Genomic DNA, 12314 nt, shown 5'->3' with positions numbered 1-12314 from the left:
TTGTTTGTTTGTTTGTTTGTTGTAGGTGTAAGAACTGCCTCCAGTATCATGGAGCTGTGAATGAAGGTTTATTGTTTACTTGTTTGTTTGTTTGTTGTAGGTGTAAGAACGGCCTCCAGTATCATGGAGCTGTGAATGAAGGTTTATTGTTTACTTGTTTGTTTGTTTGTTTGTTTTGTTGTAGGTGTAAGAACTGCCTCCAGTATCATGGAGCTGTGAATGAAGGTTTATTGTTTACTTGTTTGTTTGTTGTTAGTGTAAGAACGGCCTCCAGTATTATGGAGCTGTGAATGAAGGTTTATTGTTTACTTGTTTGTTTGTTGTAGGTGTAAGAACTGCCTCCAGTATTATGGAGCTGTGAATGAAGGTTTATTGTTTACTTGTTTGTTTGTTGTTGTAGGTGTAAGAACGGCCTCCAGTATCATGGAGCTGTGAATGAAGGTTTATTGTTTACTTGTTTGTTTGTTGTAGGTGTAAGAACTGCCTCCAGTATCATGGAGCTGTGAATGAAGGTTTATTGTTTACTTTGTTTGTTTGTTTTTTGTTTTAGGTGTAAGAACTGCCTTCAACAGGGGGGTGACTCTGGCAAAATCTATCACACAACAATAACACTATTGTTCGTGTTTCTTTTTTGTTTGTATATAATATATATAGATATATACTGTACTGTATATACTGTATAAACTGTGCATTTTATATTTAATATTTTTTACTGCTATTTTATTGCTTTTCTATTATTATCTTATTATCTTATTTCTTCTGTATGCTGCTGTAGCGAAAACATTTCCCCTTGGGGATTAATAAAGTAACTACCTAACCTAACCTAAAAGATCAATAAATGAAAATGACCTCTGCAGAAACCCTGGTTTAGTAAGGATGGCTGTTTTGTTTTGCTTTTTTCAGGTCCAGGTAACCAACGACAGCAGCGTGGTGAGCAAGGAGTCAGCCGCAGCCCGCTGCTACTTCAACGACGTCTTTCTTCAACACTTTGTGTGCAGAGCGGTGAGGAGAGCCCCACTCATCAACAGGTCAGCAGGGAGCTTCACTCACTCGCAGCTACAGCAGGTCACCATGGTTACATGTATAGGAGATGACCTGGTTTGGTGTATTGTTACTCTCATGTGGAAGAAAAGAAAGCAGGAGGTCGAAACAGAGATGGTGCTCAAAGCAGGACTGAAATAATGAAACTACTTGTTTGTGTTCATTTGCTAGTTACAGTTGTAGAAGGTGGACGTGGTTCTAACTACTGTTATATATGATAATACCATCAGTCATGTGTTTCTGCTGCCTCGTGTCAGTCCGCGTATTCCCTCACACCAAATGATCTTTTCTGGGTTTGAAGCGGGACGTCAAGGTTTTTGACTGTAATAACTGGTGGCCGGTTTTTCTTACTCAGAGGAGGAGCAGGTTGAACGACATCTGTATGCAGAGTCCAGAGTAGAGAAAAGGGAGGAAGGAGGAACGAAGGAGACCAGATGAGCCTTGTTGGTCCAGAGTCACTGTGATGGGTCGAGTGCCTGCTGGTTAACCTCGATAGAAAGTTTGATACAGACTGGTTCCAGTTTCTAGAACACTGAATACAACAGGAAGGACAAAAAAATGAGGATAAAAATGAAATAACATTTTGTACTGTAGCTTTAAGTTTTATTTGCATGTTTTAGGGGCTATTATGTGCGCTGGAAGGCTGTGGACCACTGTGTGAGGATGTTTCTTCATATTACTGAGAAATGCTCCCAAAGACAGGCAAGTTAACGTTCTGTTTTCCAACACTGTCTAAAGTTTGCCGTGTGAGGGGTTGTGTATTATTGATCTCCCTCCCTCTGCCATCATCTCCCTTCTCTTCTAGATTTTGTCTCTGGGTGCCGGGTTCGACTCTTTGTATTTCCGCCTACGTGCAGATGAGACACTGGACAGAGCTGCTGTTTTTGAGGTGGATTTCCTTGATGTTGCGCGGCGCAAAGCTGCCCTGATCACTTCTAATACAACACTGAGGGGCCTGTTAGACTCCTGTCTTCCTCCTCCTGCAGGTTTGTTCGACTCCCGTCTTCCTCCTCCTGTAGATTTGTTAGACTCCCGTCTTCCTCCTCCTGCAGGTTTGTTAGACTCCCGTCTTCCTCCTCCTGCAGGTTTGTTAGACTCCCGTCTTCTTCCACCTGTAGATTTGTTAGACTCCCGTCTTCCTCCTCCTGCAGGTTTGTTAGACTCCCGTCTTCCTCCACCTGTAGATTTGTTAGACTCCTGTCTTCCTCCTCCTGCAGGTTTGTTAGACTCCCGTCTTCCTCCACCTGCAGGTTTGTTAGACTCCCGTCTTCCTCCTCCTGCAGGTTTGTTAGACTCCCTTCTTCCTCCACCTGCAGGTTTGTTAGACTCCCGTCTTCCTCCTCCTGCAGGTTTGTTAGACTCCCGTCTACCTCCTCCTGTAGGTTTGTTAGACTCCCGTCTACCTCCTCCTGCAGGTTTGTTAGACTCCCGTCTACCTCCTCCTGCAGGTTTGTTAGACTCCCGTCTTCCTCCTCCTGCAGGTTTGTTAGACTCCCGTCTTCCTCCTCCTGTAGGTTTGTCACTTCTTTTCCTTTAGTAGCCCCAAAAAATGTGCATTTGTCATATAAACTATATTCGACATGATAAATGTACGTACCTGCCTGTGTCTTCAGGACCTGTACACGTACGTAGCAGTCAGTACCGTCTGTTAGGGGTGGATGTTAGAGAGGAGTCCCAGGTGGAAGAGGCTCTGGGTGCAGCCGGGCTGGACCGGGCCGCCCCGACCCTAATTCTATCTGAAGTGGCGCTCACCTACATGGAAACACAACGGTACAGTTGGCACCAAGCATACCTGTGTAGAAAATGTGAGCTGCAGTTAGACCTACTTTACTTGCATGTTCATCTCAGGCCAGGTGAACTATTGATACGATAACGATATGCAGCAGAGTGATCAGGTCTATCGTCTCTCTGCGGTTTGGTTGTGTCTTCCAGGTCAGACGCTGTCATTAGTTGGGCAGCGAAGCTCCTGCCACAGTCACTCTTTGTGATGTATGAGCAGATCCAGCCACACGATCCCTTTGGTCGGATCATGCAAGAGCATTTCCTCAAACTCAACTCAACCCTGCACGCCCTCCGACATTACCCAGACGCCTCAGCACAGAGACGTCGCTTCCTGGACAAGGCCAGTACCCACATGTCATACTGGATTCTTAACACATCTGGCTGCTGTGTCATTAAAACCCTTTTTACTACATAGTATGTGTTACAAAAGGTTTGTTTTTCTGTGTCCACAACGATTGGGTTCATTCAAAAGTCCAACAGAACCAATTCAGGTCCCTTTGCATTACTGTGTTTCATTTTCAATAGATAAAATGCACATTTTGGCAGCAGTTGCAGCTTCCAGGCTTCTTGGGTCTGTGTCTATGTCTGTTAACGCTTTGGACACGTGGATTTGGGCACATCAATTTGATTTGATTTATTTTGCACAAATTAAAAACACACCGATTTTTCAAATAAAAAAAGAAAATCCAGGAAACCCCAGTGGCCTTTATTTGAAGCCTCCACCTAGATAATGTTGAAAAGCTACAGTTATAGAAAATACAAAGTTTACATAATATAGGCTCCAACAATCACAGCGAAAACAATAAAGTCAATATAAAACAAAAAGAAATGAGTATGGTGATGGATGAGAGAGTACTGTATGTGTTGCTGTTACGAAACAGAAGTAAAATATTTTTTAACACTTCTTTAAGCATTTAATAGAGGAACGGCTTTTTGTCAGATGGGAAAGGCCATCCCATAATTTGGTACCCAAATGTATCGAATTGAAAATTGACCTCTGCGGGTGAGAAATTTAGGCCGATGAAGATCTGAGACTTGACGGGTGGAGTAAGAGTGAACCTGTGAATTTACTTTCAGTATATTTTATAAATAAATTAAAACAATATATGAAAAAACATTCATATCGTAAATGGTAAGAAGACATTATCCATTTTTCCCAGCGAATTCTCTCAAGCTCTATCAGATTTGATGGCGAACATCATCTTGAGGTCTCTTCAGATGTTCTTTGGGGTTTAGGTTTTGGGGACAGTCCGACATCTTGTCCTGAACCACTCCATCGTTGTTTGCATCATGGTCCCTGCTGAACGGGAACCCGTGTCCCATGATGCTGCCACCACCCTGCTTCACTGGAGAGAAGTACCAGCAGGTGGTGAGGAGAGCCTGGTGTTATATATACATACATACATACATACATACAGTGGGTACGGAAAGTATTCAGACCCCTTTAAATTTTTCACTCTTTGTTTCATTGCAGCCATTTGCTAAAATCAAAAAAGTTCATTTTATTTCTCATTATTTCTCAGCACCCCATCTTGACAGAAAAACACAGAAATGTAGAAATTTGTGCAAATTTATTAAAAAAGAAAAACCGAAATATCACATGGTCATAAGTATTCAGACCCTTTGCTGTGACACTCATATTTAACTCACATGCTGTCCATTTCTTCTGATCCTCCTTGAGATGGTTCTACTCCTTCTTTGGAGTCCAGCTGTGTTTAATTAAACTGATTGGACTTGATTAGGAAAGGCACACACCTGTCTATATAAGACCTTACAGCTCACAGTGCATGTCAGAGCAAATGAGAATCATGAGGTCGAAGGAACTGTCCAAGGAGCTCAGAGACAGAGTTGTGACAAGGCACAGATCTGGCCAAGGTTACAAAATAATTTCTGCAGCACTCAAGGTTCCTAAGAGCACAGTGACCTCCATAATCCTTAAATGGAAGAAGTTTGGGACGACCAGAACTCTTCCTAGACCTGGCCGTCCAGCCAAACTGAGCAATCGTGGGAGAAGAGCCTTGGTGAGAGAGGTAAAGAAGAACCCAAAGATCACTGTGGCTGAGCTCCAGAGATGCAGTAGGGAGATGGGAGAAAGTTCCACAAGTCAACTATCACTGCAGCCCTCCACCAGTCGGGGCTTTATGGCAGAGTGGCCCGACGGAAGCCTCTCCTCAGTGCAAGACATATGAAAGCCCGCATAGAGTTTGCAAAAAAACACATGAAGGACTCCCAGACTATGAGAAATAAGATTCTCTGGTCTGATGAGACAAAGATTGAACTTTTTGGTGTTAATTCTAAGCGGTATGTGTGGAGAAAACCAGGCACTGCTCATCACCTGCCCAATACAATCCCAACAGTGAAACATGGTGGTGGCAGCATCATGCTATGGGGGTGTTTTTCAGCTACAGGGACAGGACGACTGGTTGCAATTAAAGGATAGATGAATGCGGCCAAGTACAGAGATATCCTGGAAGAAAACCTCTTCCAGAGTGCTCTGGACCTCAGACTGGGCCGAAGGTTCACCTTCCAACAAGACAACGACCCGAAGCACACAGCTAAAATAACAAAGGAGTGGCTTCGGAACAACTCTGTGACCATTCTTGACTGGCCCAGCCAGAGCCCTGACCTAAACCCAATTGAGCATCTCTGGAGAGACCTGAAAATGTCTGTCCACCAACGTTCACCATCCAACCTGACGGAACTGGAGAGGATCTGCAAGGAAGAATGGCAGAGGATCCCCAAATCCAGGTGTGAAAAGCTTGTTGCATCGTTCCCAAGAAGACTCATGGCTGTACTCGCTCAAAAGGGTGCTTCTACTCAATACTGAGCAAAGGGTCTGAATACTTATGACCATGTGATATTTCAGGTTTTCTTTTTTAATAAATTTGCACAAATTTCTACATTTCTGTTTTTTTCTGTCAAGATGGGGTGCTGAGTGTACATTAATGAGAAATAAAATGAACTTTTTTGATTTTAGCAAATGGCTGCAATGAAACAAAGAGTGAAAAATTTAAAGGGGTCTGAATACTTTCCGTACCCACTGTACATATACAGTACATGTAATATATAGTACAGTGTAGGCAATCCCTCCTAATCACGCTGCAAAAATGGACTACAAAGGCTCGACCTTGTCACAAATGAACAAATCCCTGAAACCTCATGTAGACCCTGGTTCCTGGAAAAGGACTGAAAGCCAGAAGGTCCTCTGAGGAAGAGTTTGTTGGTGGAAACACACTGTGATACTCGGTTGTGTTTGGGTCCTCAGGGCTGGGAGCAGTGTGTCTGTCTGGACATGAATGAGTTCTACTTTGGGCTGGTCCCTGAGGAGGAGAGAAGCAGAGTGGAGAGCCTGGAGCCTTTTGATGAGTACGAGGTTGGTGGTTGTCACTGTTGTATCCTTCTGAAATTCCTTCCAGTAATAATAATAATAATAATAAACTTTATTTGTAGAGCACCTTTCACAGAAGAGATACAGCTCAAAGTGCTTCACAGCAAGATAATTACATGCAGTGCAACCGACTCCTCCAGACGATAGATCAGGACATCACGTCCATCGTATCAACGACAGCGCTCGGGTCCAACAGGATCAGAACTGAGACCTTATTGTCATCAGAGTTCAGTCGGAGGTCGCTGATTATTTTAGGAAGTTCTGTTTCAGTGCTGTTTCAGTGCTTTAAAGCCTGAAACTCCTGCAGGATGTTGTTTTCTTTAAGAAAGGAGTTTATTTGCACTGAAACTCTCTTTTGAAGTATCTTACTAATAAATGGAAGTTGGATATTTGGCCTGTAGCTGGTCGATGCGTTGACATCCAGGTCGTGTTTCTATAGTAACGGTTTTACAACAGCTGTTTTGAAGGCATCTGGGAAAGTGCCTGTTTGAAGGGATGTGTAATAGTAGTGAGCAGGAATGAGGACATCTGTCTTCTTTAGGAGTGGCACCAGAAATGTTCCCACTACTTCATTCTCACGGCGTCTCGAGGCTCTCTGGTGGACCAGGCGTTGCTCGCTCCTGCTTCAGGTAGCTCATACGTAGAAAAACAGTTCTCCTACTTGTAGCCAACAAATCTTTTTTTCTAATAACTTTGACATCTTAAAGACATGTTTTTGTACTTGTTTTGTGGCTGAGGTTGTATTCACTCCTCAGTTTCTCCAGCCCTGTCCATCAGCCCATCGTGGAGCCCCACAGCCCTGAGTGTACATGCCGTACCCGTCTGGGTGGAGGGGCTGGGGATGGCCTCCACCTCGCTGAGCCCCGGGAAGGTCCTTCTGACGGGAGGCTCCAGCAGAAGAGGCAGGTGGCCGATGGCCAGCGTCCTCATCAGAGGCCAGGAAGGATGGAGATCCATCAGCGTGGAGCCAGTGGAGGATTTGGGTGAGCGTTTGCTGCTGTAGAGTTTTTTGTCCTCAGTCAGTCTTAGTTTTTACTCTTTGCACTACATTTAGAGAGAATATGCAAAACAGGTCAGATTCGATTCAGAAATATGACCCTCATTCATCTCAGGTGTCCGACTCTACCACACTGTCACCTGTCTTCCTGGACGAGGTGCTGTGGTTTATGGAGGGCGCTCCTCTCCACTCAACCCAATAAGAGGCCTTTTCAAAGTGACCCTTGACCCCTGCGGTCCACCTTGTCCTCCAGAGTCAGAGGGCCAAGATTCAGTGAAGGTTTGTGTGGAGCAGATGGTCTGTACAGGCGATCCGCCACCACCAAGATGGCGGCACACCGCTGCTATTACCAGTCACAAAGGTAGAAGCAGATTTTCTTTTTTCTTTCTCTTTTTTTGTGTGCTATTTTCCCTTTCACACTTTCTTTCTCTCTTCCTTCTTTCATTGCATCCCTTCTTACTTTTGTACACAGAATTCTTGTTGTTTTTCTGCAGGCAGAGACTTTCTGTTTGTGTTCGGTGGACAGAACCAATCAGAGGCCGTTCTGGGTGACGGCTGCTTCCTGAGTGTCGACCAGCAGCACTGGACCGAGGTTTGCTCTTTGTTGTTTTCATAAAAAGGCTCTTAAATTCACACACACTGCTTTGTTTCAAATAACGTACTTCACTTAGTGATAAGAACAAGTAGTGCTCTTCTATGTTTGGACTCTGCTGCTTTGCACTGACCGGAAATAACAACAGTATGTGAACACATCACCAGAATAATTCTACACAGAAATCAACGTGTTTTCACTTCTATGTGGTGTTCAGGAACAGCTGCAGCTTCCTCAGACGCCATCATTTGAAAGTTCTTTACGTTGGTGGCCCCGCCCCTTCCTGTAATAGCCAAGATGGCGACCATTTAGTACTCGTGCACTGCACGTTTCTGTACTTGACTCATGCACTCAAAATAGTGAGTGTTGGTGCATCAGTACACCATTTGGAACGCAGCACTTGTGTCTGTCATAATTATATTGGGCCTCATGCCAGAACATTTTTGCATTGAGCCCAAACAAACCCTAAATGTGTCGTTAGATCAGCTGCACGATGACATGAACAAAGAGGGAATAGGTCAGATGACATGAAGTCAGGTGCTAGAAAAACTCTTTCTAATCCAAAAAGTTTGTAATGTTTGTAATATGTGTGTAATATGTGAGGCATCAACAGGAGGTGAGCAAAGATGATGAATGCCACAAGTTCTCTTCTACGAGGAGCAAATCTGTGTGTGTGTGTGTGTGTGTGTGTGTGTGTGTGTGTGTGTGTGTGTGTGTGTGTGTGTGTGTGTGTGTGTGTGTGTGTGTGTGTGTGTGTGTGTGTGTGTGTGTGTGTGTGTGTGTGTGTGTGTGTGTGTGTGTGTGTCATTTACAGATGCCAGTAGAGGGCGCAGCACCACCGGCTCGTCATTCTCACTCAGCATGTTCCTATCAGGGAGGTGTGGTGGTGTTTGGAGGGCTGGGCGGAGAGGGGGTGCCGCTGGGGGACACGCTGGTGTTGAGGCCGACTGAAAGAGGCTTCTGCTGGGAGAGAATGGACGTGCGGCCGCCTCCTGTTCCCAGGTCTGCTGTTTCTCAAGAGCTGCTGATGAAACTTCTCAGACTCAGGCTGGAGTTTCTACTGAACACCTCTGTTTCAGATACTCTCACTGCGCCCACTTGACTGGGGAGAAGCTGATTGTGGTGGGTGGAGTTTGGCTGCATTCAGACGGTGTGCCGGGCGTCGTTGTGGTCGACATCACCGCGTGCAGCAGTGTGGAGTTCAGTCTGGACACGGTCAGTTATCATTTGGTGGTCTGTGTTGATACCACCTAAGGTTGTAAAGGTTTGTTGTCCAGAAAGTAGCATCATTTGCTCTAAAGTGTGTTTTCATTGGTCGCCTTTGGACGGATTCCTTCGAGGATGCTGAATAATGGATCGCTGTGTGTTTTGTCATCTGTAGACCTCGGTGCCTTGGCCTCTGATGCTCCACTCATTTTGTTGTGAGCTGACGGACCCAGAGGAACCAGTGCTCCTTTTGATAGGTGGAGGCGGGAACTGTTTCTCCTTTGGGACTCACTTGAACCCTCAGCCCGTCACCATGGAGCTCGGAGCAGCACTGGGATGAAGCAACGTGTTTCTATGATACAGTTAGGATGCACCAAACAGGTGTAACTGAGCCCTGACTTCCTGTCATCAGTCCTATAATTCTGTCAAGACATCTCATAATTACAAGGAAACTAGGATCTTGTAGTTATGAGTAGTGTGTTTACAACTATAACTGAATTACTTTGATACTGAAGAAAAGGTCAAAACCCGGTGATTGTCCAGCATCCCCCCCATGTAAGCAGGTTTATGAACACTTACTTGTGAGGGACATCAGAGGTAATTGCATTATCAGAAAGTGTCAGTCACACTGAATCTAAAAATATGTGTATCATGTCTGTGCATCCAGATCTGAGCTCTGAGCTCTGATTTCTGACACTAAAACTAACTTTCTGTTTCTTTTAAAAAGACCTACATGAAAAACACCTCCTGGTCATCTCGCTCATCTTCACCCTTACAGAAAAAACTCATGAGTTTCCCATCTTTCCCATCTTTTCCACATAGGACACATTTACCACATGTTTACCACATGTTTACCACATGCCATAATATGGCAAAATGTTTTCACGAGAATCGACAACACTTCACAAGTTTCACCATGAAAACGTTCCAAAACGAAATGTTTTCCATGTGCACAATCACGTGTCATGTGTCTGCACAACTGCTGCCACTTTCTGTCTCATTAGTCTAGTCCACATGATCTGGTAATTATGAGATATTAGGTCATAATTCAGAGATAAGGCTCCTCTCTGCTTTAATGAATGAAGTGTGCAGTTGTAAAGGAGCAGAAGAAGTTCAGAAGATATTAAACTACCCGTGGATGACAAATCAAAAGAAATACATTCTGCTTCTTGACAGATTTTATTTGAGACCTCAGTTTAAAATCACAAACTAGTCAATGAAGTAGTCAAATCATAGTCATAATGCCCCGGCATGGATCAAAGTAGGTGTTTTTAACGTTTTGGATGGAGTTTGAATCATTCATTGAAGCGCCTGTAGGACTGAACTGTAGGACTGACGGCCCCCCAGTCGCCGGGCTTGCGGTATTCCCCCTTCTCCAGGAAGTACTGGCGTCCACGGTAGTTGGGGTGCTCGTAGAAAACCCACCAGCCGTCGAAGACCTTGCAGGAGTTGACCTCCCTCCAGCGGAACTTCTCCAGAAGTGAGGGACAGTCCTCGGTGGCCTCCAAGGCTTGGCCCCCGAAGTCGGCCTTCTCATACAGCTGCATCTTGTACAGGGTCCCGCTGGTCTGGAAGGTGAGGGGGGGACACGAGTCGGCAGTTCAAAGGAAGATAGGTGGAGGGATGTGGTAGTTAGTGCCGTGGGTTCGGAAAGAACGGGGATGGGATGTGGGGTAAGAACAAAGGGGAAGGGGGGATATATAGGGAGATGAGATTTGCATCAGAAGAAAACTTCGTATCGCAACATATACACACTGTTGTACAGGATATCTGGTGCTCCTATGTAAAGATTATGCAGCCCATTTACTGAAGTTCTAATGTTCAGTGTTTGTTGAAACAGTTTTGGAGATGTGTTGATTCAACCTGATGATGATTTTCAAGTTTGCGGTTTGTTGATCTGTATTGTAGTATGTGTGGAGTGGAAACTTCAGTACTTTAGGATGTCCTAAATGATTATACATGGGGTGGAGAAAAAGAGAAGCACCTAACCCCAACTCAAACAAAATCGACAAATCAACACTTCCTTATTACAGTTTAAAAGACAACAAACCTTTTGACCTTCAAGGAGGGAGCATTTCTTGCAGGACTGTTAAATGAACTGCATCGGTTTCAGGTCGGTGTACCTAATAAACTGACAAGTGAGTGTCTAATTAGGCTCTCAATAACCATGATAACTAGCCTCCATACAGAATGTATGATGTCGGTCTACTGCACAGGTCACTTGAGTCAAACACATTCCTTCATTGATTGCATTCGGTTCGCTTCCTGCCAAAACTACACGTGCAGCTCGTACTAACCGCATCGACTTGTGTATGAAAGAGACTGCAGGCTGTGGGTCAGCTGCACCGAAGCCTCATCACACAAACACACCGATTCGGTATTGGACTCGATTGACAAAACCCTGCAGTCACTGGCAGCATCAACACCACAGCGTGACCTCTTTCACGTCCAGTTGTTTTTTTACTCCTGCCTGCGCTCACCGTGTTTTTAATCTGTTCAGCTCAATCTGAGTTTTCTGCTTCACAACTGAAGGAAAACCAAAGTATAAACCATTTGTACAGATTCATTGCTAATTAAGAGATCTGCACACAAAGCCCAGCGCACTCAACAAAAGAGGTCACGTTGAATAGATCTGAGCCATCCTGGGATCTGATCTGCTGCTGCTGACTTACAAAGTGGATCATCTTGCAGGAGCTGAGGCGGTCGTTCAGTCCCATCCAGCGCTGGTACTCTGGGAACTCCCCCCTGGTCAGGACGTACTGGTAGCCCATGTAGTTGGGCCTCTCGTACACCACCCAGGCGCCGCTCTCCACCCGGATGGAGTTGCAGCGGCTCAGGTAGGCATGGAAATCTGAACAGTCGCTGTCGCACTCATAGCGGCGGCCCTGGAAGTTCTTGTCCTCATAGAAGACGATCTGGGGCACAACACATAGGAGTCTTAGCGCTCGTCCAGATTTCACGTTACATTCTCTCTCGGGTGGTTCGTGTAAGAAAGGTCTGATATTTCCTGAGCAAATTGACAATTTACTTGAGTGTCGCATCACAAAATACTTTTCTGACATTGGAAACCTCTGAAAAGTATTTTGTCGACAATGTTTCTTCCTCTGCTCCAATGAGCAGTGCAGTGCAGTGCTTTAACCTACACCAGAATAAACTGGGCGGTCTGAAAGCCCAACTACCCTGCAGAGACACCTGCACACACATTATCACTGAACCTACATGGCCCAGTGTCACTTGCCTCGTGGTCTTAACTCACCCTGCCCATCTTGGGTACAATGTCTGGAATAGCCTTGGTGATGTGAAGTGAT

General features: G+C 45.0%; 2 protein-coding genes across 2 annotated transcripts; one reads left to right on the top strand and one right to left on the bottom strand.

Annotated features, from left to right (window-relative positions):
- The first annotated feature begins 876 nt into the window (after positions 1 to 876).
- Positions 877 to 11282, top strand: lcmt2 (leucine carboxyl methyltransferase 2). The gene is made up of 13 exons (XM_069723447.1): positions 877 to 1028; positions 1662 to 1743; positions 1847 to 2027; positions 2655 to 2811; positions 2974 to 3163; positions 6089 to 6196; positions 6753 to 6840; positions 6967 to 7194; positions 7324 to 7569; positions 7703 to 7800; positions 8615 to 8802; positions 8880 to 9015; positions 9182 to 11282. Exons 1-13 carry the CDS (start codon positions 877 to 879, stop codon positions 9344 to 9346), a joined length of 2019 nt encoding a protein of 672 aa, XP_069579548.1. The 3' UTR covers positions 9347 to 11282.
- On the bottom strand, positions 10302 to 12271 carry LOC138635787 (gamma-crystallin S-like). Its single transcript, XM_069723448.1, has 3 exons — positions 12263 to 12271; positions 11679 to 11921; positions 10302 to 10574 (listed from the first exon to the last, which is right to left on the bottom strand). The coding sequence occupies exons 1-3, from the start codon at positions 12269 to 12271 to the stop codon at positions 10302 to 10304; spliced, it is 525 nt and encodes a 174-aa protein (XP_069579549.1).
- Positions 12272 to 12314: the final 43 nt, after the last annotated feature.

This window comes from Brachyistius frenatus, unplaced genomic scaffold (genome assembly GCF_029030835.1).
Source record: "Brachyistius frenatus isolate BFR_SWC_R1_liver_20210118 unplaced genomic scaffold, ASM2903083v1 Contig_328, whole genome shotgun sequence".
NCBI lineage: Eukaryota > Metazoa > Chordata > Actinopteri > Embiotocidae > Brachyistius > Brachyistius frenatus.
The sequence above is the reverse complement of the archived record's forward strand: the minus strand, read 5'-3'. Positions and strand labels throughout refer to the sequence as shown.

What these genes read in the sequence shown, in the direction of transcription:
- LOC138635787 (XM_069723448.1), bottom strand. An exon ending in CCTGCAAGATGATCCACTTT is followed by an intron (nt 10,575 to 11,678) that starts GTAAGTCAGCAG and finishes CTCACCTTCCAG; the next exon opens with ACCAGCGGGACCCTGTACAA.
- lcmt2 (XM_069723447.1), top strand. Translation starts at nt 877, where the DNA reads ATGGCTGTTTTGTTTTGCTTTTTTCAGGTCCAGGTAACCAACGACAGC. An exon ending in AGAGCCCCACTCATCAACAG is followed by an intron (nt 1,029 to 1,661) that starts GTCAGCAGGGAG and finishes TGCATGTTTTAG; the next exon opens with GGGCTATTATGTGCGCTGGA. An exon ending in CGGCCGCCTCCTGTTCCCAG is followed by an intron (nt 8,803 to 8,879) that starts GTCTGCTGTTTC and finishes CCTCTGTTTCAG; the next exon opens with ATACTCTCACTGCGCCCACT.